Source organism: Prionailurus viverrinus, chromosome D1 (assembly GCF_022837055.1).
Source record: "Prionailurus viverrinus isolate Anna chromosome D1, UM_Priviv_1.0, whole genome shotgun sequence".
Taxonomy (NCBI): Eukaryota; Metazoa; Chordata; class Mammalia; order Carnivora; family Felidae; genus Prionailurus; species Prionailurus viverrinus.
Genome location: NC_062570.1, coordinates 85,962,198 through 85,989,773, shown reverse-complemented (window position 1 = coordinate 85,989,773; position 27,576 = coordinate 85,962,198). Strand labels below are relative to the sequence as shown.

Sequence of the window (27,576 nt, the reverse complement as noted above, 5' to 3'; positions counted from 1 at the left end):
TAAAATAAAATCTAATATTCATATTTTTAAAAGGCTACTGAAGGAAAAATTACAAAAACCAGTTTGGCTCTTTCATATTCTCAGGAATCATTAGGAAACAAAATATATTAATTAAATCAACTGCAGCAAGAAGAATGTGTCTAATAAGAGATTAAACACACATATACCCAATACTGACTGATGAGGTACCAATACTATATTTTCAAAAAATAAATTTAGTTGGGCAGGTCTCCTTGATAAATGACATGCTTTAGTCTGTCCCCTCCATGAACTAAAAGAAGTCTTTCACCAGATCCTATGTCACTAGTGTGTTCATAGCAGTTCTCTCGTTTACTCTGATGAAACCATTATTAACCCCTGGAGCCCCAGGTACACAAAACCTCAAATTTCCCAATCATTCACTGCAAATGAGAATTTATACACTATGATTTCATTTGGCACTTCAGGAGCACAGTGGCCTATAGGCAGAAACATGATTCTCCTCCTAAGTCAACAGCCTGTGACCCATCTAAGAGCATGAAGTCAAAAATTTGCCATTAAAAAAAAATATTCCAGTAAACTTGTTTTCAGTAAGGATGTGCTATTTATCTTCTACCTAACCATACTCACTAGTAAATTTTTATAAACCCCTAGGGAATTTTTACCCTAGGCTAAACAATAAAGTTAGGAATAAAGTATATAAAAATTCTAGGAATTAGTTAAGATTTTCTTCACTTGTCCAGAGAAACATGAATGTAGAAGGAACTTCACAGTGTCTAGCCAGAGTGATTCATAAAACTATCAGAAGAGTAGAGAAATTAGATTTGTTTTAAAAATCTAATAATAGAAAAGGGAAAAAGAATGACTTCATGGTGGGTAAAAAACCAAGTTCCAAGCAGGAGAGTGTAGTATTAGGAATCCTGCCCTGACAGTTTGTGATTCCATATAAAGAAACAAAAATAAAAATTCTAATAGGAATTCATCTCAAATATCATCACAGGAGGATGGAAAAAATTATTTTCCCTATTACACTAGTGGGGAGTAAACCAAAACCCAAATCATGTAAAAAAGAAAATCTCATGAAACTTTATGTACCTAACATCTATTTAGAATAGAAAAATGACTGGAGGGGCACCTCGGTGGCTCAGTCAGTTAAGTGTTCGACTTTGGCTCAGGTCATGATCTTGCGGTTTATGAGTTTGAGCTCCACACTGGGCTTTCTGCTGTCAGCATGGAGCCCACTTCTGATCCTCTCTGCCCCTCCCCAGCTCACGCTCTCTCTCTCTCTCAAAAATAAAAATAAAATACCAGAACTGGAAATGGGTCAATAATGGACCTTTAGAATGAAACAAAAATATTCTTAAAAACACTATATATATATATATATATATATATATATATATGGCCAAGTTATTCTATTTTTTAAGATTACCAAATATCCCATGAGAGTTTTTCTTCTTAAAGAAAATCTCTAATATTTTTCTCTACTGTAGTCAAGAGAAAAAATCTCAACCTTCATTCCAACACATTTCTTCGAGATATACTTGAGCATCTACTGGTCCCGTATTTCTTAGATCACCTTCTGTAAAATATAAAGAGATGCTTAATTTGATACTCTAATCATAACCATGAAGAATGCTGAAAAGACAACTCCAGCCTGGGGACTACAGTTCTACTTTACTTACCATTTAAAAACTCATTTTACCACTTTTGACAGCAGTTTTAAGGCTACCTAATAGTCCACTTCTTATAAGCCTTAACAGTCAAAATCTATCCTATTTTCCACAAACATTGAACAAGCAAAAACCATAGAATTGATTTTGATAATTCCTTGTGATTAACTAGTGACCTCTATTTTGTGAAAGGGAATTTTTTTGTCAGATAAACTATACCTGTAACTAAGGAAGGCAGCGTGGAGTTGGGCAAAAGTAACTATTTGAACCTTAGTTGTAAAATCTTACTAGCTTTCTAACCTTAGAAATATACCTTAGATATACTGAGTTATCTCTTAGCTACTTCAGAAGGGTTGTTATGGACCAAATTGTGTGCCCCCCAAATTCATATGTTGAAGTATTTGGAGATAAGCCTTTTAGGAGGTAATTAAGGTTAAATAAGATCACAAGAGTGGGGTCCTAATCCGATAGAATTGGTAGCCTTATTAAGATGAGGAAGAGAGGTTTATCTCCATGCACAGGCACCAAGGAAAGTAGGATATAAAGACACAGCAACAAAGAGGCCATTTACAAGCCACCAGTATTGGGTATATGTGTGTTTAATCTCTTATTAGACACATTCTTCTTGTGGGAATTCTGACTTTAAAAGTCGTATCTGACACAAAAGAGAAATCAACTGCAGCAAGAAACCATATTGACTGGCACCCTGATCTTGGAATTGCAGCCTCCAGAACTATGACACATAAATTTCTGTTATTTAAGCCACCCAGTCTATGGAATTTGCTTATGGCAGTCAGAGTAGACCAACACCAGGGTGTTGTTCTAATCAAATGAAATCAGGCTAAAAGTGCTTTAAAGAATAAAGCTCTAGGGGCGCCTGGGTGGCTCAGTTGGTTAAGCATCCAACTCTTGATCTCAGCTCAGGTCTTGATCTCAGGGTCGTGAGTTCAAGCCCCACATTGGGCTCTGCACTGGACATGGAGCTTACTTAAAAGAAAAAAAAAAAAAGAATAAAGCTCTAACCAAATGTAGGGGGCTGTTTGTCATCTGATTTTAATTGCTTTCAACAGAGTCGTAGGAAACTTAAAGACAATACTTTAATAAAAGATTTCAATAACCATATAATACAACTGTATTGTGTTGATGTTCTATTGCTACTTCCTAGGCTTAAGTTTTCCCTACAGGTGGAAGGTTCAAAGAAGCCTGAAATTCCAAACAAATTTAATAAAAGTATGGTCTAGGTGGTAAAAGCATGCGCGCGCCCTTGCTTAAAACAAGTAAACTCTGGGACAAAGGAAGCCACTATAGATAAGCATTTGTCTTTGTTTTTAAAGGCATGTTATACTTCACGTATGCTTGTATTGTTCTTCTAGAAGTCAGTGCTTAAAAGAAACTTCTAAAATCCACCCCTCACCCCAATGAAATTTTCTTTAGCTGTCTCACTAGTCTCTTGTTCACTTGCTGAGACTGCTTTCCTTTGTTCCATGTGAGAATGCCTACAATTTAATTATATTTAATAACTGCCTGTTCAAATTTATTGGTGAGTTACACAATTTTAAAATAGATGAAAAAATTTTACAATATTTTGAACTCACTATTGCTTTCTGTTAAGTATGTCAAATATTACATCACTTCATATTTACTGGGTACCAACAGTCTATTAAAGTGGCCCTAAAATCCAAAGATACAGACATTGCCCAGTGGCCAGGTGTAGCCCCTCCATGTCGGGGGCCCACTGAATAGCATATGCACACTGTATCAGTATGCGAAGTGATTTCTGAACAAAACAATTTCCACATTCTACATAAGGTACACTTGGCTGTAGGCTATTTGGTATTTTAATTTTTAAAAACTTCTCCCTGGAAGTCCCATGGATAGAGAAAAAAAAATCTTAATCACATGTTTCACTTCCTTACAAAGAATGACTAAGGTAGTTTGCTTGAATGGGGAAATGAAACATTGTTTTAGATTTGAGGAGTGGGGGTAATCGGCACTTAACAGATTATAATTAGGGGAAAAACATATGTAAATGATTTACAATCAAGCTGCCTATATTCCAGGGTATCTTATTAGATCTTAAGTAATTCTGAAATCAAAGCAAATCAGACAAGGCAGAGTTGATAAGATGAATAAGCCTTTTTAATCCAACCTATCTTGGACACCTGCAATACAGCAATTATAGAAAAAGACAACTCATTCCTATATATCCATTATGCTATTTTCTATTTTAAAATAATAAGTGAGAAATAACTGGAAAAGATAACTGCCGAGGAAGTCAGCTTCATATTTTTCTGCTTCTCTATTAGGAAGCTATTGTTATTCTTACCTAGTTATTATTTCATATGGAACTCTATTGTTCCACCTACTCAAAAACAGTGGCTTTTACCTTTTTATTATTTTTTTCTTCTTAATGTACAGTAACTTTAGCTACCTATTTTAAGTTGAAAGGTCAACTTAGATGATATCTCACAAGAGGGAAATAGAATGCAACGAGTACTTTCCCAAGTCAGAGTTAAAAGTATACTAAAAAATATTTTCATGTTCTGTGGCTGATCTAAACATTTATATGTTTTATCTGATTATTCAATATTATGTGGACACTGTCCAAGTTTTTGTGGGAATTCTGACTTTAAAAGTCGTATCTGACACAAAAGAGAACACACCAGGCGATTCCCCATTTTCTGAAATATAACAGGCAAAACTACTCTGTTGCTGGGTGACACTGTGGTGTTAGGTGTGGGGGGAGAGTAGGGACTAGAAGGAGTTGCAGGGCCTTCTGGGTGCTGGTTAGTTGGATGCGTTTACTGTGAAAATCCATCAAGCTGGACACTTAGGACTGGTGCACTTCTCTGTATGTATAGTTCAACAAAAAGTTTTAAAGGTAGTGTGTTAAGCCTCCAATAGCTATACTTTTTAATAGAAATAAGGAAACAAAAGTTAGGGGAAAGAAGTTAAAAGCCTCATAGGAAAGTGTGTGTTCCTTGAAAAGATGGTAATCTAACAACTTCTTAAAAAGGCTGGGGGTGATTAACTCAGGGAGATTGGATCCCTGGAGAATTGTATAATGAGCTGAGGGGGGACATACAAGTAAAAGGTGAATCTAAATGTAGGGGGTGGGGAGGTGACCACGATCCTTTGTTGAGAGGCAGGTGTCCAGGGAGTGAGGCAACAGCAACCTCCCCCCTACTAACTACGATTACAAGGAAGGAGCACAAACAAATCAATGTTGTTTTTTTTTTTCTTTCTAAACAATGATCTCTGCTTGTCCACCATTGTAGTTATAATTAGAAAACTTAATTCCTCCCTAGCCTGTAAAGTAACTCACAGGAACCTTGTAATTAGCTTTGATAATTGTCTACTAATCAGGCATGGCATCTGCAAAATAGATAAGTTCCTTTTAACTATTACATATTATAAATATTTTTTCTCATTACAATATTTCAATAGGTATCTGAAAATGTAAACCCTATCTTAAAATTTTCCGTTAACATGACACTACTAAAAATGTTGAGAAAACATAAACTGACTTAGAAAGTGATTTAATTAAAGGAATAGATCCAAGATTTAAATCTGGAATCTTAGCCACAGAATGGTAATAAAAACAAGCAAACCCAGCCATTTGGAAGGAAAACGCAATGCCTGGCATTTTGGGTACTCTATCTTAAGTCCAGTTACACTACATGATTCCTAATTCTTTGAAGGAAACGGGCTTAGCTTTTCCTAAGGTATGTAGGCCTGCTCACACCCTGTGCAGTACCCACAGCTTAGCCAAATATGGAGACAAGAAAAAGATCCGAATTTATGTACATACAGAAAGCAATGAATTATAAAGAGAGATTCCTGAGGAATATAATGATAAAATCAAATAATTTATGTGGTTACTTGGAAAAGAATCTTTCAACCTTTAGAAGTATAGGCCCTTATGACCTTGTGTTCTATTGGATTTGTCTGACAACAAGAGGTGAAAGAATTCTGTGGTTCCATTGTCTCAACAGTGGGATCTGAGAAAACACTGGCAGGACTCATCAGAGAGGTTTATGAGCCTGCAATTCAAAGAGATTAAAAGGAAAATCTAGGGAGATTCTTTCACACTGAAGAATAACATTAAATAACTATTAGCAGCTTGGTTCAGTAAAGCTTACTAGAGCTCTCGCTGGGTCATTCACAACTTTCTAAAAGAGGAAAGGTTTTTTTCAGCTCCATTTGGGAATCAATAAATATTTCTTACTTCTTACAAGACAATGGCATTCCAGTCTTTTAAAGCTTCCTCCTAATGATAGTAAAATTTCTAAAACAACTCTTTGCTGCCTAATAATTACATTTCCTAATCCCAGGAAACCTTTTCTAACTAAAGCTACAATTCAAATAAATAAGTAAAAATAAATAACAGCAACAAAAAGCTGTGGTGGAGAGGAATTTAACTTTATTCATTATGGCTGAGATATCACAAGTCTCATTCAACCCAATATTGGCCAAAAGATCTAGTCCATCCGCAGTTCAGTCCCTACTATTCATGTGTAGCAATGTCGTAACTTACCCAAGCGACCAAGTCCCCAGAATGCTCTCATTTAGCAATTAGTCTACTGTATTTATTTTTATGTCTTAAAATACGTAATTTCACACTTAAAGCTTTAAGTCATCTGTGTGTTAAAAGCTAAGAGCAGTGTTTTTCTCTTAGCATCTTGATGTTTTAAAACCAAGTAATTTAATTTTAAACAATCACCTCATTCTTAAAAATCACTTCACTATACATAATTAAAATTTTCATATAGGAACTAACTGGAAGGAAATCAGTTTCCTTGTCCTTAACAGTCTCTGTTCTTAGAACAGTCTCTACCTTGATAAAAGAGATTCAGAATCAGGCAACATTTAATTTGAAACCTGTTCATTAAATCCGAAAGCTCTATAATCCTTTCCCAGATGAAATTAAAGAGTCACTTGCAAGGCTTTCCATATCAAAGAAAAATTAAAAACTTGGAGTTTAATTATGGACTTGGAGAACTGTGGGGCTTTTATAAACTGAGTGTCAACCCAGTGCTCATGACAGATACCAAATGAAGACCGGAAACTGAATTTCACGTTTCAGTACACAGCAGGTAGAACAGCATTACAAGTAAGCCTGGCCTCTCGTTCTGACCCTCAAATAGGAACTCACTCCTGATTATCTGGAACTAAAAATAGTAGGTTGTACACACCTATTCAAAACTTGACAGCCCAGCACAATGATTAAAAGTCAGAGAATGACTTTTGAATTTCCCCTCTATCAATTACTAGTCATGTGACCTTAGTCAAATTACTTAACCCCTCTGAACCTCAAGACTCTTTCTCTGGAAAGCAGGTATTAATATCTTCCTTAAGAGGCTGTTAAACAATGATTGAAAGACAATTACCATAGATCTAGTGCTCAATAAACAGTAGCTCTTTTAATTGTTATCTCATAATGCTTGTGGTGACCTGTTCATAACAGACCATAAGAAAATGACTAAAGAGTAATCCATTATGAGTGGGGGAAAGCCTCAAGTACCACAGTGTAGGAAGGTAGCAACTCTTGACCTTGTGTGGATTTGTAACAGTGTTAAGAAGTTTGATGTACTTTGCTATTGTCAGTCCCATTAAAATCAGCCCATTATTATCAGCCCATTATTATCAAAGCCATGGTCCACACAATTATTGTCCTTCCGAAGTATCAAACAAAACTGAAAGATAGGAGTCACAGAGAAAAAGTGCAAAATAATTAATTTGTACATTAGATTCAGAGATTAGAAATGATGGCAGATTAGAATGTCAGGGAAAGCTTTCTTTGGGAGGTGGGAGGTGGATTGATGATCTTGAGTTCAAACTTGAACAAAAAAAAACTGGGAAGAATCAGAATGGGAGGGTGTTCTGAGTCATGACAACAGCATAAGCATATGTGTTTGAGAGCCCCTAAATGAACCAGGGAAGAAGATTCACATTAGGTTTGTGATTGGTGACAAGGCTGAAAAAGTAATTAGGAACAAACTTCAAAGCTTCTGTTCCATTTAAATTCTAGCTGAATGGGAAAATGTTGGGTTGGGGAGAGGGTGGTTATAAAAGTTCTTAAACAGAGGAGTGAGAATAAAGAAAGCTAGACCAATCAAAATGTGAACCTCTGTAGAAGGCCAATTAGCAGCTATGGAAATAATATGGGTATGTGTTCTACTCTGGGTATGGACTACCATGGTAGCTGTGAGAATAAAAAGATCACACAGAAAAAAAAAATTACAGAAATGTCAAAACTCATTTCTAATTCATTGGTTGTTTATTGAGCAAAGTAGAAGTAATCAGAGTGTAATATGAAACGAAAGTTTCAAGTCTGAAAGAAAAAAATAAGCACTGAGAAAGGTAACCCTATTTTGGGTTAAGACTCATTGATTTTGGGGCGCCTGAGGGGCTCGGTTGAGCGTCCGACTTCAGTTCAGGTCATGATCTCACGGTTTATGAGTTCGAGCCCCACATGGGGCTCTGTGCTAACAGCTTGGAGCCGGGAGCCTGCTTTGGCTTCTGTGTCTCCCTCTCTCTCTGCACACCGCCCCCCTCTCGAAAATTAGTAAACAGTTAAAAAAACAAAAAACAAAAAAAGACTCATTGATTTCAATTGGATCAAGTACCCAAGTAGAAATTGAGAGTGAAGTTAAAATGGGAGGCACAAATTCCCTAAAATCTTACATTTTCTCTATTATTAAATCAGAACTCCCAATTATGTCCAACTATATCAGAATTATAAGTGTAGTCTTGCCCATAGGTTCCCATAACATTCATTCTTTCAAACTAGTCAAATTTTTATTTAAAACCATTGAGAAAGGATCTTAAAATAAATTTTTATTGCAAAAAAGTTATTTGCATTCAAGTAAAAGTAACAGATAACATGAGTAGTCACCTTCTTATGACAAGATGGAGCAGGACCCTCACAAAAAGTTTTGTCTATACTCTTTTCTCCATCTGAAGAAAGTGCCAGTCCCTAACTGTCCAGATGGATTTTCGGCATCATTTCACATACTTTTCCCAGAAACAGTCACCCAAACAAAACAAAACAAAACAAAACAAAACAAAACAAAACAAAACAAAACAAAACATGCCCCCTGATGCTTATGTTCAAATTTTACCTGAAGCACATTTTTACAGCCAATTTTCAAATTCCTAAAATCAAATGGAAATACTGATATGACCACAGATGGAAACTCTAACTTGACTAATACAAGTATTTTGTAAGGGTCAGTTTTAGCACATAATCTACACAAGTATCTCCTGGCCTTAAGTCATTATTCGTAACTCAGATTTATATTATCTACATTTAAAAGCGTTATTTCCACTCTTATGGAGTTAATCAGTCTTTAGCATTAACTTGCTTTCAGGAAGGTCCTTATTTGGGGCTCTTACTAAGAAATTATAAGTTGATACATAAATGTTGGTGGTGTTTAGATATTTTCCATATTCGGCTCAGAATTTATTTCCTAATCTTCCATTCTCAAATATTTATCCTAATAAAAGGGACAAGGTAAATTGTAAAATACAACACCAGAAGTGACCTTTTGTATCTAGCTAGGGGAGAATAGCTGATTAGCTTTGAGTAAAGACACACTGACTTTACAATGTCTGGCCTAATCTCCTTCTGAGCCAGGCTATTTTGGGTATCCAGGTACTTGGCCAATTGTATAACATGAAGACTCCACCTTACCAAAATAATTTACTAACAGAACACCAAGATACATCTTAATATAAAAATAATATACCACTAAGGAAGGATCCCAAACACAATGAACTTTTTTTTTTTTAACATTATTTAATTTGACTGACTTCATTTGGAGGTTTATTTTTATTAATTTGACTGAAACCATTTTGAAGGTTTGTTCCACTTCAGGTCACAAAGAAGTCAACCTACCTCATTAGCCATGTCACTCTGTACAGCCACTGAGACATTAGAGATCTGTGTGACTGTCACATTACAAAGCAACTGAATCACAATTCCTATTATTTTCCCATGATATACTTCTGATGTGTTTTTTAATGTGTTTAATATATCAGAAAACTCCCCATAAGATTTATAAAGGCACCAAAATCTATTCAAAGATATTATTCATAAAAACATTTTACAGATCCTGAAAAGATTTTCCAAAGTGCTCATATGGTTGTCTGAAGCCTAATCTTGAATAACTACATGCCTTTCAAGGGAACATGGGAAGCAAGTCTTTGGAAGCATCCTTAGAAACAATAAGGTAAATTGCCAACTGGAACTAATTGATTAAATTCACTAGTTAACACTGCTTTCAAAATGTTAAATATCTGGGAACTGAATATTATTCATCCTTTTTTAGATTTGCTTTTCTTCAGCCTGGCCAACATTGCCCTAGAACTATCAAATAAGAATAGATACGTGGAAATGAGGAAGAAAAAAATGTATGTACTTTACATAGCTAGACTTTTTTTTTTTATTAGAACTCATCTGATAATATCTTTTGCGAAGCAAAGAAATACAGACACCAAGGGCCCCTGTAAATGATCTTTTACAGAAATAAATGGTTATGGGCAATATTGATGAGGCTCTCCTTACACCAGAGCACCAACTTTGAGCTGTGAAATATGAGAAAGCATTCCACATCAGCCAATAAAATATCTCCTACCTCCTTCCCAAGTATTACAGAGCTCAAATTTATTTTATACTCCAAGTTCATGGAAGGTAGGAAACAAATATATTTAAAGCACACCCTATGAAAAGAAAGTTCTATAATGAACTAGCAACACATACAAAAAAGAGTTCTGTGTAACAAAGCTATTTCCATGTCCCCAGGGGGTGACCCAGAAAAAAAGAGTGCTTTGACCTGGTTATAACAAATTTTCTCTCTCTTGGTAACCTATCCTGGTCTTTAACAAATTATCACTCTCAAAGGTTTTCCTTCTATCAAATCTAAATCTTCACTGTTAGAAGTTCAAGTTCATTTCCTTCTTTTGAGGAGCCAATTACTGAAGATGGGTCAAGAAGGAAAAATTAATGCCAGCATTCAAGAGAAATGACAATATGAAACTTGTTTTATTACAAAATTCTTAAAAATAGCTCTCATATGAAAGGCTTAAAAACAGCAAGTTATATTTGGATAAGAGACTTCTACTTATCTAAACAGCAATTCAATGTCAATTTAAAACTGAAATAAAGCATTATCACTATTTGCAGCCACTGATAATGAAGGAAATACTTAGCACTTAGATTTGACATATTAAAATGTCATAAAAAGTTGTACCTCTACTGTACTCCTAGGATGTGCTTGAAAAAACCTGCAAAGCAAACTGGATATTATATAAATTCCAAGCAGAAGGTGGGCCTATTTATCCATATCATGAATCAGGCCCAACTCTCCCTGTATTTGTTTTGTCTAAATGTGGCTATCAGTGACCTTTGATAGTCCCCTGTGATGCAATAGGCTGCCGTTACCTTCTCTTAAAAAAACCTTAAAACCAAGGATTCAAAGCTCAAAAGAAATCCACATTTCCAAGGACTTCTCAAAGGCAACGAGAAAGGCGTGAAGATGTTGATTATTTGTTCTTACAACATTTTTTAAAACTTTCCTTCATGTAATTCCATTGCTCACTTTTAACCCCATTTCCTATTTCTCTCTATTTGGGTCTACTGACACCCTATTCCTCACCAAGAGAGATTCATTTTTTATCCCTGATCTCTCCCTGCCTTTTTTCTCTTTAGCCAGCGGGCTCCCACTCAGTTTTACTGACAGGTTCTTAACAGTAAAAGGCCGCGGAGTGGGAAAATGCAGAGCAACAGAGACAGCTCATACTCTACACCTCTCAAAATACAGTTGTGTGGATTATCCCTATTTGAAGCAAATACACTTACAAAGGAAAGACTGGTAAAGATGTGCAAAAGCACAGACGTAACTTCTCACACACAACACAATCATGTGTATGTTTCGGTACTTTTCACAGAAATTCTTTCACGTGAACCAAGGTTAAAAACCTATAAATAGAATTCACCCTCAAATGGAACCACCTCTACATTCTTCTGCCAGAGGTAAAACACATTTACAAAAGAAATACAGCATTTGAAAGATGTTTGTATATGCACCAAATAGAAGACCCAATATTCAAGCCATATTAAAAATAAGTCCAAATTCACTGCAAATTATACTCATCAGTTTCTTAATATTTTTAAAAAGTAAGCTCAAAAGGGCCTTAGAACTGAAGCAGAAGGGCCTTAGAGCTGAAGAGTATGATGAAAGTCACTATTAAACACACCAAGATATAAACTAATAGCTCGTGAAGTCTTTACACACAAAGGTATCAAACACTGCCTGGGAGTAATACTTAATTTTATCAGTACAACTCCCTCTGAAAATAAATATGGATATTCCATATATATCATTGGCTTCATCCTATAATCCTGTGCTTTAGAGAAGCCTAGTTTCTCAAATCAAATCTTCATAACTTTAGTAGTAGAAGCCTTAAAATCATTTTGTTAGGATTGATGATGTGCCAGTGTAGGGGATGGTGGGGGGTGGGGGGCATTCAATAAGCAACTACAGAGACTCAGCTTTTATCAACACATATGAGTCAGTGCTGAACCTGGTGCGCTACTGCAGAGTGCAATTGAGTGTTTTCCCCACAGGCTGTAACTGATTATTGACTCCTCCCATTAGCATGCAGGGTGCATATTGAAGGTTCAAATAGAAGACTGAGGGGCTCCTATCCCAAGGCCAGTGCAGAAAGACAGCCTATCACTTCGTGTAACCGCAGTCTATGTGTGACAAACCTGACCTACATTTCTCCCTTTCTTTCTCACAAGAGCTTGTCACTGTTTTAGGAAGCTATTTTCTAAAATGCATAAAAGAAATGACTTACAACTGCTTAGGAAGTGTGCATTCCTAAAATGCCATTTATAGCAATCTTATAAAGAATAGTTTATCCAGGAGACAATCATGAAACTAGACTAAAACAAACTCAAAGACCACAGAGTGCTTTATGATGTTATCCCATATAGTACCTTTCTTTAGGCTGTCATTAATACAGTATACATTGTTAAAAGTACTACAGTTAAAACTGTAATCAGTACATAATTAAATATAATAAAAAGAAGTTATTAAACATAGAAAACCTATTAATTAGAAATGTATAATTAAGCACTTTTCATTAGTTAGGGAAGTAGCTTTCGTGGCTTCGTAAGAAGCCACATCCCGTAGTAGTCTTGTTAATTTCTCAATGGATACACAGTCATCACTACTAAGAGTAGGACATAACTGAAAACCGTGATTCATCACTACTAAGAGTAGGACATAATTGAAAATCATGATGGTGGGGTAGGAGTAAAGAAGGCAATAACTCCGCCAAATGCTGGAGATGGCTCCCCAGGAATGGCCGTGGATTATGCCTCAGGGCGTCAGTGTGCTGTGGCCCCTCAGCACAAATACCTACCCTGCCGCTGCAGGTCATACTCTTTTTTTGTCTCTTCATTCCCTAGAATTTTCCATGCCTGATCAATTTCGATGAACTTCTGTATACATTCCTCCACTGTTCCTGCTGGCACATCTGCACTTTGTTTATCTGGATGATACTGCCAATCAAAAATAAGAGGGGGGTGATGAGTAAAGAGGGTGACGTGAGTAGGTAAAAAGAAAAAACAAAAACAAAACAAAACAAACTTGTAAATGTAAGTTTCAGTTAAGAAAGAAGGTAATGGGAAGATGAAAACTAAGATGCCAAGGCAACGAGACAACAGTGTTGGGCACAGGAGACAACTGCCAGGTTAATTAGACCACTGGAGTAGCTATAAATTCACCAGTGACATGATCTGTCACAACATGCAAAGACAGCATTTTCTGGATAATTTGCTGATGGAATCACTGGTCTCATGGACAATTTACCTAGAGAGGATGACTAACACAAACAGAAATAGGTACGTGCAGATAAGCAGGACCTGACGGCACAAACTATGCAGAGTCTGAAGCTTTCCTTATACAATGTGCTTGGCCATGGAGATCACTGCAGATGAACTACTAGCTTTTTCTTATGAAATCTTATGATTATATAATCATAGTTGAAAATAAATATCTTGCATCTTCCAGCTCAGCCCTAAAGATTTTAAAGTTATAAATCCCCAAACATAAACTTTTATTGAAAAACGGTTATTCTAGGGCAGATTGGTAAGAAACAACTGTAAAGAACTCACCAAAACATTTGAATGTAAATTAATTCATTAGTAAATCTTTCTCACTTGTGTTTTCTAAATCTAAGAAATGTTTAAAAAGGTTTCAATATGCAGTAATTTCTTTAAAGTATTTGGTCAAAAAAGAAAGTTTTATGCCAATTCATCAATTCTCAAATGCGAATATAAATTTGGCTTACTGGATACTTACATTATCTCCTCTTTTTCCCTACATTCTTCGTGGTTCTCCCTTCTCTTTATCTATCAGTTCTGAAAGAATCAATATGTCATTTGCAGTTCAGTAGCCTTTCAACAAATAAGTGAGGAAAGGTTATCTAGATATAGAGACAGGTCACTTAAATAATGTGGGGATAACAGTAGCAGATACTCAAATATGTAATTTTTTTCATTCTCAAGTAAACAAAGAACCACTTGATAGTTTTCAACCAGAATTTTCCACCAGCAATTACTCTGAATGCTTTATCAAATACATTACAAAACATATTTTAATTTTAAAAGTTACCTTAGTAATTACCTTTGAACTAGTAGACTAGTTTTTCCCCTTTGATACTTATTCTTTTGCTTCAAAATGTTTATAATAAAACAGGCAAGTCACCAGATTTACATTTCATGACATTAATATGGTTAGTTTGACATACTTGTCAATTAATAATGGCACAGTCACTTAAATTCTTTCACTGACTAGAGACAGTGAAACACAAAAAAATTTTTTTTTTATTAAAAAAAAATTTTTTTTTTCAACGTTTATTTATTTTTTGGGGGACAGAGAGAGACAGAGCATGAACGGGGGAGGGGCAGAGAGAGAGGGAGACACAGAATCGGAAACAGGCTCCAGGCTCTGAGCCATCAGCCCAGAGCCTGACGCGGGGCTCGAACTCACGACCGCGAGATCGTGACCTGACTGAAGTCGGATGCTTAACCGACTGCGCCACCCAGGCGCCCCGAAACACAAAAAATTTATAGGTACAATGTCATGTATTACCCAAGTTGCTAAGGCCAAAGTCACTCAATGAATTGTGGCAAGTAAAATGAAGTAAAGTGACTTCAATCCTCAATCCAGAATTCACAAAGTATTTTAATCATAATGTAGACTAGTGGTTTTGACAGTGAATTTGTTTTCATGCTGAACTTTTTCACACAGCTGATGATCCTCACTAGCAGAGCAAAAGCTATTGTGATATCTGGTTACACAGAAAAACATCATGCACGCTGAGAGAAAGATTATAGGGCAAACAGAGAGTGAGGCTTCCATTTTCCCACTGGCAAACTATTTCTCTTCCTATACCAAATCTAACAGTTATCAACATTTAAATGTTTAAGTTCATTAATATAATGACTAAAGAAAGGAAAACTAAAGCTTTACTGTTTTATCTTTTTATGGCCATGATTTACCAAATAATGTTCATAAAAGTCATTCCCATACTGAGGTTTAGGCAGTCCCTACAGTTAGGCTATTTAAGTAATATCCAAAACCCAAAACAACGTTTGTTACAATTAAAAGTTCTCTAGCTGACCTATTCCTCTACCACTGTGTGAAGATTTGTGCAAGAAGCCTTACCAAGAAAGCCCTACAAAATCAAGAATTAGTTCCTGGCTACCCAAAACTAAAAGCTACCACTAAATTTTATTGAGTCTTATATCAGGTCTATGATATGATAGTCAAAGCATAATTCAATTTCTTACTAACTCAGTATTTTTCCTCACTGCTATTTTAAATTAGCAAGTCACCATCTGAGGCTTTTAGGTCTAATCTTTGTGGCATGAGAATGCAGTAAATTTTATTCCATGATACAGAGTACAATTTAAAAATGGTAATTATTAGCAAGAAGATAAGTATGTCATTTAAGGTGCTAAATATATATATATATTCAATATATATATTCAACTGATATGTATGATATATTCAATATATATATATGTGTGTGTGTGTGTGTATATATATATATATATATATATATATATATATATTCAATTGATTTTCAGCAAAGGTGCCAAGGCAGTTCAATAAATTAAACTCAAACAACTGGATGCCATGTGGAAAAAATTAACTTCAATCTCTATCTCATTCCATACAGAAGAATTAAAGCAAGATGAATGATATCACAGACACAAATGTAAAACACAGAACCATAAAGCCTCTAGAAGGAAATACATAAGAATATTTTTACCCCTTGGGGTAGGGAAAGAGTACTTTGACAGAAAACAAAAAGAAAAAACAATAATGATGCAAAATGGATAAATTGAACTTCATCAAATTTTAAAACTTCCTGCTCAGCAAAGACACCATTAAGAAAGTAGACAAAGCCGAACTAAAATTTAAGTTAGAAAAATGTAAAAAAACAAGATGGTGGGGGGAGTGCACCTAGGTGGCTCAGTTGGTTAAGCATTCGACTTTGGTTCAGGTCATGATCTCACAGTTCATGAGTTTGAGCCCTACGTCAGGCGCTCTGCTGTCAGCACAGAGCCCGCTTCGGATCCTGTCTCCCTCTGCCCCTCCCCTGTGCATACTCTCTCTCTCAAAAATAAAAAGAAAAGAAAAGAAATAAAAAAGAAAATAGACAAGGGGTGCCTTGGTAGCTCAGTTGGCTGAGCATTCAGCTCTTAATTTCAGCTCAGGTCATGATCAGGGTCGTGGGATTGAGTCCGACCCTGGGCTCCATGCTGACCATGGAGCCTGCTTAACATTCTCTCTCTCTCTCTCTCTCTCTCTCTCTCTCTCTGCCCCCTCTCCTTGACTTGCTCTCTCTATATATATAAAACAACAACAACAACAACAACAACAACAAATAGGGGCACCTGGGTGACTATTCAGCTCGGGTCATGACCTCATGGTTTGTGAGCTCGAGCCCCGCTTCGGGTGAGCTCAAGCCCTGCTTTAGGCTCCATGCTGACAGTGCAGAGCCTGCATGGGATTTTCTCCCTCTCTCTCTGCCCCTCATGGGATTCTCTCTTTTTCTCTCCCTCTCTCTCTGCCCCTCATGGGATTCTCTCTCTTTCCCTCTTTCTCTGCCCCTCACTCACTCACGCCCTCTCTCTCTCAAAAATAAATAAATAAATAATAACTTTTAAAAGTAAATAAATAAAACAGACATGCCACAGACTGGTTTAAAAAAATGCTCACTAAATATATATCTAACAGAAGACTTGCCTCTAGAATATACAACAACAACAAAATCCTACAAATGATAAAAAGACATACTATTTAAAAATCAGGGAGAAAAAGCTTAGACACTTTTCAAAAGAAGATAGATAAACACACTAAAGTGCACATGAACTTGTGCTCAAATTTTTTCATTAGTTATCAGGAAAATATACATTAAAATTATGAGATACTACTAAACACCTAATAGAATGGCTAAAATAAAGAAGACTGATAACACTAAGTGTTGGTGAGGTTATGGAATAATTAGCACTTTCACATGTTGCTGGCAGAGAACTATTTGACAATTTCTCATAAAGACACACATATGCCTATTCTGTGGTCAAGCAGTTCCACTTCTGGATATTTACGTAAGAGAAATGAAACATAAGAACATATGCCCACAAAAAGACTTATAAAAGAATATACTCACAGCCTTATGCATATTAGCCAAAAACTGGAACCATGAAGTCTATCCACAGGAGAATCAATAATTGGTACTATTTCAATACATAAGGGAGTATTATTCAAAAAGAAAAAAAACTATGATATACTCAATAACATAGATGAAAATCTAAAACATTACATTGGGCAAGAACAAAAGGGTGCATACTATATGATTACATTGACATGAAATTCAAATTTAGGCAAAACTAAATCTATAGTGATAGAAATTAAAAGTTGGTTTCCAGGTGGGAAGTTGGGGCTAGAAATTAACTGCAAAGGGGCACAGGAAATTTTCTGGAGGAACAGACACATTCTATATCTTGCTTGGGATGGTATCAAATATCACCGACTGAACACTTAAGAGCTGTGCATTTTTCACTGTACGTTGACATTCTCTGAATAGAAAAACATCTTTAGGGGCGCCTGGATGGCTCAGTCTGACTCAGGTTACGATCTCACGGATCGTGGGTTTGAGCCCCACATCAGGCTTTGCACCGACAGCCTGGAGCCTGCTTCAGATTCTGTGTCTCCCTCTCTCTCTGCCCCTCTCCCACTCATGCTTGCTCTCTCTCTCTCTCAAAAATAAACATTAAAAAAAAATTTTTTTTAAACTTCTTTAAAGAAAAAAAGAAAAACCTCTCTAGACATGTCTAAAATTATTAAAGAAATTCAGAAAATCTTTCCAAGCATAAAGAAAAAAAATGAGAAATTTCTTTCAATATTAATACAAAGAAAAGTAAAATAAAAACAGAGAAAATTAATGCAAAGACTAATACAAATTGTTGAAAAGTTTAAATTACAGACTACTTTATGAAAATATATAGTTTTACTACTTTTAAGTACTATATGCCAACCTCTACAAACTTTAAAACATTTTAAAAAGTTAAGTATTGCTGAGCAGAGGACTAAAGTAACATTCACAATTAAAATATCATAAATATGTCACAATATTAAAAATGCTGAGAATGAAAGTCTCTCTGTGATTATTATTTTTTTAATTTTTTTAATGTTTATTTATTTTGAGAGACAGAGGGAGCACAAGCTGGGGAGGGGAAGAGAGAGGGAGACACAGAATCAGAAGCAGGCTCTAGGCTCTGAGCACAGAGCCCGACATGGGGCTCGAACTCACAAACTGTGAAATCATCACCTGAGTCGAAGTTGGATGCTTAACTGACTGAGCCACCCAGGCGCCACTCTGTGATTCTTTATTATAACAGTACACAGGTAACTGTCTCCAAAGTTTTATTAGCAAACTGCTATTTTACTATTCTCACATGACTTAACAATTCACAACTTTATGATCTATTTAACCGCCTCACATTTTGGGGGAAATTTATCAGTTACACAGACCTATGTTCTCAAGCGGGGGAAGGGCAGAGAGAGAGAGAGAGAGGGGAGACACAGAGTCTGAAGCAGGCTCTAGGCTCTGAGCTGTCAGCACAGAGCCCAAAAAGGGGCTCGAAATCATGAAATATGAGATCACGACCTGACCTGAAGTTGGACACTTAACCAACTGAGCCACCTATGTGCCCCAGAGCTATGTTCTTTAAATCTCCACGTCACTGGGGCGCCTGGGTGGCCCAGTCGGTTGAGCGTCTGACTTCAGCTCAGGTCATGATCTCGCAGTCCGTGAGTTCGAGCCCCGCGTCGGGCTCTGGGCTGATGGCTCAGAGCCTGGAGCCTGCTTCCCATTCTGTGTCTCCCTCTCTCTCTGTCCCGCCCCCATTCATATTCTGTCTCTCTCTGTCTCAAAAATAAATAAACGTTAAAAAAAAAAATCTCCACGTCACTAACTGAAGATGAGAAAAGTGAACACAAACAAACAATTGTGAAACTGTCTTGATATGAAAATATAAGCTCACTTGGGTGACTATATGATATCCAGAAAATCATGTAATATATTATCAGGATTAATATGTGTTATCTATATCCTAACTAATTATCTAGCTGATAACTAATGCTTTAATTATGGACTCTTAATCCTAACTAGCTGAGATGCTATGGCAATGGGTTATCCAATATGGAACATTTTATTTTGATTTTACATTTTCTCCATATAATAATTTCAAGTGCTTTCTAAATTACTAATTCTAGAATGACTGTCACAATGCAACATAAGAACATAATGCAACTCAAAATGTGGTCCTCAGATTTGTAGCATCAGCATTATCTCAGAGCTCGTTAGAAGATGGCCCCAGCCCAAACTTAGGGTGGGGGGTGGGGGGGTTCAGAATCTGTGTTTCAACAAACTCTGTAGGCAATTATTATGCATGCTGAAAAGCACACTGTTAGCCTCCACTGCTTAAAACATGGAATTAAGTGCAAGTCAGAAAATTAGTGCTTCATAAACATTTCTCCTTGACAGATGCATCCTTCCAGGTATGTATCCATAAAAAAAAAGAAAGAAAAAAATGCTCAACGAATGACATTCCTCAATTGTTAACCTATAACACCATGATGAAAATTACATCAAGTGTTCTAAGTCATACATTTTTTGATATTTGATACCTTTTGTTCACTAATCGTAAATGTCAGCCTCTTTATTTCACTGTTTGCACAAATGCCAGTGTCAATGATGAAAAAGCTGATGAAATCTGAACAATATGCCAGTGGTACTTTAACCTGTTGGTTTTTTTTTTTTAGAGGAGGATACAATTTATATGAGGCTTCAGATACTGAACACTGCAATAATGTCCACTGACAGGTTTAACACAGAAACAAGTGTTTTGAACTAAAAGGGACAAAAGTTGAAGTATATGTAAGTATGAGAAGGGCATAGTACAGTACATTGTGATAATTCTAGCAACTTCTAAAAGGTTTTAGTGAAAACTTATATATTCATTAACTCCAAATGACCTTTTCTACTGGCTAAGCAACATGTAAAGTTGAAATGAAAAGGTGTTTCTTTAACAGAAAAAGTTACAGAGGGAGGAAGGCAACCATAAGAGACCCTTAAGAACTGAGAACAAACTAGAGGTAGATGGGGGTTGAGGGAGAGGGGAAAGTGGGTGATGGGCAGGGAGGAAGGCACTTGTTGGGATGAGCACTGGGTGTTGTATGGAAACCAATTTGATAATAAATTATATTTAAAAAAATAAAATTAAAAAAAATAAAGTAAGTTCATAAGACAGTTTTATGGTAAACTGCCCACTCTACAATAAGGTGGTATCAGATCACTTAAACAGAGGTCCATCTCCTTTACTGACTTTCTTATATTCCTTCTTTTTTTTTTTTTTTTTTTAATTTTTTTTTTCAACGTTTATTTATTTTTGGGACAGAGAGAGACAGAGCATGAACGGAGGAGGGGCAGAGAGAGAGGGAGACACAGAATCGGAAACAGGCTCCAGGCTCTGAGCCATCAGCCCAGAGCCCGACGCGGGGCTCGAACTCACGGACCGCGAGATCGTGACCTGGCTGAAGTCGGACGCTCAACCGACTGCGCCACCCAGGCGCCCCAAGAGATTTGGATGGCATAGTGATTTGTGCTTTTTTTGCCAGTGATTCTGGCAAAAATTCTGGGGACAGAATCACACTCAAGTACGGTCTTGCCGAACCCCAATAGGTTCAATGCTGAATTTCGATGACATCACAGTGGACACATTCCAAACAAACTACGATGCAGAAAATCACTGAGGAACTTCAAAACAGAGCACATATACAAACACTGAATAAAAGCTTATTGTGTGTCATTTTTATTTACAGTCTTCGTGCCTTCGTGAGTCCAGTCCTGACTACCTTTTAAAAAGGCACTCATCACCTCTAAAGATAGTAAAAACTTATATTTTTAGACAATGGCTGTGAAAGAAAACTGAAAAGGTCAAGTTAAGGGAAGGCAACTATGTAAGAAGGCATTAGTAAATCTGATCACAGGGGTGCCTGGGTGGTTCAGTCAGTTAGGCGTCAGATTTCAGCTCAGGTCATGATCTTGAGGTTCATGGGTTCAAGCCCCGCATCAGGCTCTGTGCTGACAGCTCAATGCCTGGAGCCTGTTTCAGATTCTGTGTCTCCCTTTCTCTCTGCCCCTCCCCTGCACATGCTCTCTCTCTCTCTCTCCCAAAAATACAAAAATAAATAAACATTAAAAAAAAATCTGATCACAATAATGCCTGACGGCAAAAATACCATTTTCCAATGTTTTTACTAATGAAGAACTTCTTTTGATTTACCAAAGTATTAAATATAGGCTCTATTAAAAAAGTTCATGAAAATTAGTAAATTCTTAATCTTTCATAATTTTATAAAAGCTAAGGCTGTCTCATGGGGCATCCGGATGGCTCAGTAGGTTAAGCGTCCAACTCTTGGTTTTGGTTCAGGTCACGATCTCATGGTTGGATTTGTCAGCAGGAAGCCTGCCTGGGATTCTCTGTCTCCCTCTTTGTCTGCCCCTCTACTGCTCATGCTCTCTCCCTCTCTTTTGAAATAAATAAATGGACTTTAAAAAACCCACCAAGCACATTTTCACCCAAAGTGTTTATCATATCTCCAATTTTCCCTCCTTCCAAAACAAGACAAAGGAAAAAAAAAGAAAAAAAACAAAATAGCAGTTCAGTCACTAAAAGTTAATTCCAAATAATTGTACCTCTTTGCTCTTCTTTAAACACTATGACAATCACAGGAGACCCGCCCCAACACTTCCTAAACCTCCCCCAACCACTGCCTTTCTCTCTCTCTTTTTTAAACTTTTATTTATAAACTAATTTCTATCTCCAATGTGGGGCTCGAACTCACAACCCCATGATCAAGAGTCGCATGTCCCACCAAGTGAGCCAGTCAGGCACCCCCATCTACTTCTCTCACGTAGCAGATTCTCATGCACTTCTCCCTTCCAATCTCCCCACAAAACTCCTCTCCTGTATGTCCCAGATCCCAAGAGATCTGTGCTATCATACTCCCCAGCTGAGTTGAGTCCTGATCAGCTGCTGCAGAGGCCAGGGCTCATTTCTGAGAACTCCCTTTCCTTCCATATCTGAGAGAGACGAGAGGCCTGAATTTCTGCCTGCCAGCCCCATTCTGCTGTGGTGGTAACACTGCTACCACCTTCCAGAAAACAAGAATCAAGTGTAGAAGGAGAGAGGACAAAGGCCAGAGCACTCCCCACCACTGGCCCCTAAGGTTTATAGAAGGATACGAGGCAGGCAACCGGGTCTCTCTAAACTAACTGGTAAAAAACTAGGGCTAAGGGAGAGCAGTTTCCCTGGGCCATTTTACAACAAAACAAACTTCCACAACAGCCCTCTCTCTATACAAGGATTTATCTGGAAAGGAAAGAGATGGAGAAGCAAAGATATAGAAGAAGGGTATAGAATCACCTTGTCTTATATTCTTCAGGTGCAGGAAGGTCTTCCTGCTATACTTCTCCTTGGTCCTGCTTGCTATAATTGGCAATAGTTATTATCCTTCCAAATGTATAATGGGGGAGGGGAGAATGTCCTTGAATCACCAATCAGAAAAGACAGCACAATTATTCGTATTAAAACCTAGTCTGCGGTGTCTGGCCAGCTCAGTCGAAGACCATGCAATTCTGGATTTCAGGGTTGTGAGTTCGAGCACCATGTGGGGTGTAGAGATTACTTAAATAAATAAAACTTAAACTGTTGTTTTATTTTTATTTATTTTTTAATGTTTATTTGCTTTTGAGAAAAAGAGAGAGGCAGAGGGTGAGTAGGGGTGGGGCAGAGAGAGAGGGAGACAGAGAAGCTGAAGCAGGCTCCAGGCTCTAAGCTGTCAGCACAGAGCCTGATGTGGGGCTTGAACCCATGAACCATGAGATTATGCCCTGAGCTTCAGTTGGACACTTAACCAACTGAGCCACTCAGGCACACCCTTAAATAAATAAAACTTCAAAACAAAACAAAACAAAACTATTACTACTTTGGAAAACCAGAAATTTCTAAGTTGATATTAAAAAAAAAAAAAAAGGACAAGGAATTCCCAAATTTTCCCCAGTTCATTGCTATCTCTATCTCCCCTACCCAAGAGTACATCCTTCTACACCTGTTTCTTCTTTTTTTTTTTAAATTATTTTAACGTTTTATTTTATTTTTGACACAGAGAGAGAGCATGAACGGGGGAGGGGCAGAAAGAGAGGGAGACACAGAATTGGAAGCAGGCTCCAGGCTCTGAGCCATCAGCCCAGAGCCCAACACGGGGCTCAAACTCACGGACCGCGAGATCGTGACCTGAGCTGAAGTCGGTCGCTTAACCGACTGAGCCACCCAGGTGCCCCACCTGTTTCTTCTTTTAAGTTTACCAATTTTTTAGTAATTCTACATCCAATGTGGGGCTCAAGCTAAGAACCCCGGGATCAAGAGTTGCATGTCCTTCCAAGTGAGCCAGCCAGGTGCCCCTCTACACCTGTTTTACACTGAGTTACAAACATTTGTTGATAGCTTATAATGAGCAGACCTCTAAAACAAAACTCCATTTTATATTAGAAGAAGTTGAAAGGCAAAATATCAAGTAATGTTATTTATGTGAATACTAAGTTAAAGCACTGTTTTAGGGTCAGACAACAAGGCATTGTGTGACTAGATCATAATGATCCCACAGAGTAGGGCCCGTATCATTACAATTCTTTTAAGTGAAATTATTAAGAAAGAAAGTTAATACTGCCATTCTCCTTTCCAAAATTATTCAGATATAAACTTGTACTTTTTATTTTCTCCCAATCCATCAAACCTTACAAGTCTCTTTTTTTTTTTTACCATTTAACAGCTTTATTGAAAAATAAATTCACATACCATTAAGATTCACCCTTTTAAAAGTGTGCAATTCAGTTGTTTTGAATATTCACAGAGTTGTACAACCATCACCACTATGTAATTTCAGAACATTTTCATCACTACAAATAAACCCTGCATCCATCAGGAGTCCTTCACTGTTCCCCTTTCCCTCCAAGACCCTGGCAACCACTAATCTACTTTGTGTTTATGTGCATTTGCCTATTCTGGACAGGAATGATACATATGCACACATAGACACATACACATATATACATATATTAATTAAAAAGCACATTGTGGTTTTTAAGTATCTATAAAAATTACCTTAATTCCCCTGTGAATGTTGGTGAATAGCTAATATATGGACAAAAACAGCACACTCTCCTAGAGCTCTAAATTTGGCCCCATAACATAAAAACTGATCTTACTAAGGACCTCACTGGACTAGCCCTATGAATTCATTTAGAATCCTATGTGTAATACAGTCCCATGGTCCCCAAAGAGAGCCTAAGAGTAAGGCTGCAGTGTGACTACATGGTGGTCACATTGAGAACAGTATAAAGCGGGGCGCCTGGGTGGCGCAGTTGGTTAAGCGTCCGACTTCAGCCAGGTCACGATCTTGTGGTCCGTGAGTTCGAGCCCCGCATCGGGCTCTGGGCTGATGGCTCAGAGCCTGGAGCCTGTTTCTGATTCTGTGTCTCCCTCTCTCTCTGCCCTTCCCCCGTTCATGCTCTGTCTCTCTCTCTGTCCCCAAAATAAAAATAAACGTTGAAAAAAAAAATTAAAAAAAAAAAAAAAGAGAACAGTATAAAGCAGCCGATATCTCTTTGGTCCTCCAAAATTGCTAATGATTGCCTCTATTCTCTAAAAGAGCCATTTTAACGCCATTCACATTTTTAAAGAGAACTTTTGGTCTTCTGAACACAGGTATCTTTAAAACCTCTTCTAAATGTCACTATAATATTGACTGCCTTTGAAACCCACTAAGAGACTCATTCTGAGATCACTGTCAAGCTCTAAGAAAAGAGTTAAAAGATACGAAAAGGAACAAGAAGGAGGAGGAGGGCAGTAGGAAGATAGAAGAAGGCAGAGGAAGGGGAGACTAGAAGAGAAGGGGAAGGAGAACAGAAGAGGAGCAAGAAGAATAAGAAGAGGAAAAGAAAGGCTAAGTCAAAAAGTGAGGCAAGAGACTAAAAAAAACTGGAGGAAAGCAAGGTCATGCACTACTTAGAGTAAGTATTGATGGTTTTCAAGCTAAAGAATTAAGAGCAGGTTGTAGGAATGGGATTTGCAAAATGAAATAGGTAAAGTATGTGGTTGAATAATACAATCATGGTAATTCATGCAAAACCTTTTCAGAGCCAAGACTTTTCTCTCCACTACACTTTGAACTAGGATGTTCACTACCTCTAAAATATAATCTTGCACCAATTCCTTTTGCTAGTCACATGTCTATTTTTCTTTTCGACTATATACAAGTGTGATACAACCCCTGCTTCTTTGCACATAAGACACATAAAACATTCAAATTTTGTGCAATGGGTTACATTATGTTCAATTTAAATACAAAGCTAGCCACCACCACCCTCAAAATCCTATCAGACAAGTTGTCGATGACATACTCAACATGAGCTAGCTACACAGAGAACTACAAGATAAACACTCTACCTCCAATATCTCCCAATGATAATTAGCGACAATGGTTGACTTCACTTGCCCTCTGGGTTCAGGAAAGACATGGTTTTTGTAAAATTAAGAACTTAAGAAACTGCCAAACTAAAGTCATCCCTGCTAAATAAGTGTGGTGATCTACAGCTACAGAGCCTACAGAGCTCCTCTCTTGTAGCAACTCTGAGTTCTGCTCTGCGGCCATCAAGGCCATCAGGTACTAATTAGGCAGTGTGTTCTGTCAACGCTTTCATGCTCTTCTTTTATTAACTGATCATTCTGCCACATTAATGATACTAGTACATTGGCTTCGAATTCCCTTAAGCATTCTACCCCTGAGACAGAAAAGAAAGTAAAGAAGACATAAGAAAGTGAATGTCACAGATTTATTTTACATAGCTCACATTTGAATCAACACTGAAATGGCCTCCGGTACAAGTTATGTTTCTTTTATTTGCAGAAATGCTCCCATGGACCTAAAGTGTACAGATTTTCCTTAAATAAAATATAAATTTTATTGACTTAACTTTATAAGCTATAGGAAACTACAATGGGAATGAAACGTACACTAAAAGCATTGACATTTTCATATGTAAGTGTACTAAATTTAATGGTGTGATAAGATGCAAAAGCCTGGAAAGGTGATGGCAATTCTCAATTCTAACTACCTAATGATGAGGGAAATTCACCTAAAACGAAACACAATAAACAAGACAAATGACTTTAGTACTGACAGAAACTAATGAGTTAAAAAAGGAAGAAAAAGCAAGCATTTAAATAATTGTAGTTAAACTCAATGAACTTAACATACTATTTTTGAGATAGAGGCCTAACTAAGCTTCTTAAGATGCTGAGAAAACACATATCCTCTGAGATAATTTTTGGTTTTCCTTATTGCAAATCACTGTTATTATGAAGCAGCCATTAAACAGTTGGTGAGGAAGTGTTAAGATGGTGCAGTAGTAATTCGGTAATGAATCTGAATACAGTTTAGGTAAGCAAGAGAGAGATACACATTGACTGACATGGCTGTATTTTGTTCATTTTTGTAGGATCCCCCTATGAGCCGAAAACAAGATCATGTTACAAAAAGTTAGGTATAAAAGTACTACAATTGTGTCCTTTACACTTTGACACTACATTAAGATTATGAACACTAAAAAAGAAAAAAAAAATTACAAAGGTAAAGTCAAGTACAACACACTACTGCCACCTAATGCTTAGTAAAATATTGCCTAAAGAAGCAGTCAACAGCTCATTCATTGTTTCATGCAACAGTTAACAGCTGAAACATGGTTTTTAAAATATGTTTTAACATTTTTTAAGGTTCTCTGATTCATACAGAGAAACTATAATCCATGTGCAAGACCCAAAAATGTGTTTATCCATTCCCAAAATGCTTATTAACCACATTACTACAAGCCAGATATTGTGCTAGACAATGAGGATCCAATGATGAATAAAATGGGATCTCTGCCCTTGAGACACTCAAAGTCCAGTGGGGGACAGTAGACATGTAAACAATTCATTATAATACAATGGAAAGGATAAGGTGCTCAGAAAAGATGACAGCATGAAAAAGTGTGAACCTAGAATAAATTAGGGAAGGTTTCTTAATAAAAGTGACATTTAACTGGGTTTTGTAGGATGAATAGGAGTTTACCTGTGGAAGAATTATGTAAGATTGGGAAGGAAAGGCAGAGAGAAACAGCAAATACAAGACAGGAAAGTACTAAGATAGATATTAGAGTTATGAATAGCAGA

At 37.0% G+C, this 27,576-nt stretch overlaps 1 protein-coding gene across 2 annotated transcripts in view; it reads right to left on the bottom strand.

The window, feature by feature from the left end:
• Window positions 1–27,576, bottom strand: part of DNAJC24 (DnaJ heat shock protein family (Hsp40) member C24) — a 54,501-nt gene that overhangs the window by 4,265 nt on the left and 22,660 nt on the right. The window contains exons 3-4 of one of the 2 annotated variants that reach the window (XM_047877427.1): window positions 13,086–13,224; window positions 1,493–1,561 (exon numbers count right to left, since the gene is read on the bottom strand). In XM_047877427.1, coding sequence (XP_047733383.1) covers window positions 1,493–1,561; window positions 13,086–13,224 — 208 coding nt within the window. The remainder of the gene's footprint in view (window positions 1–1,492; window positions 1,562–13,085; window positions 13,225–27,576) is intronic. The other variant, XM_047877428.1, reaches the window with a different exon arrangement.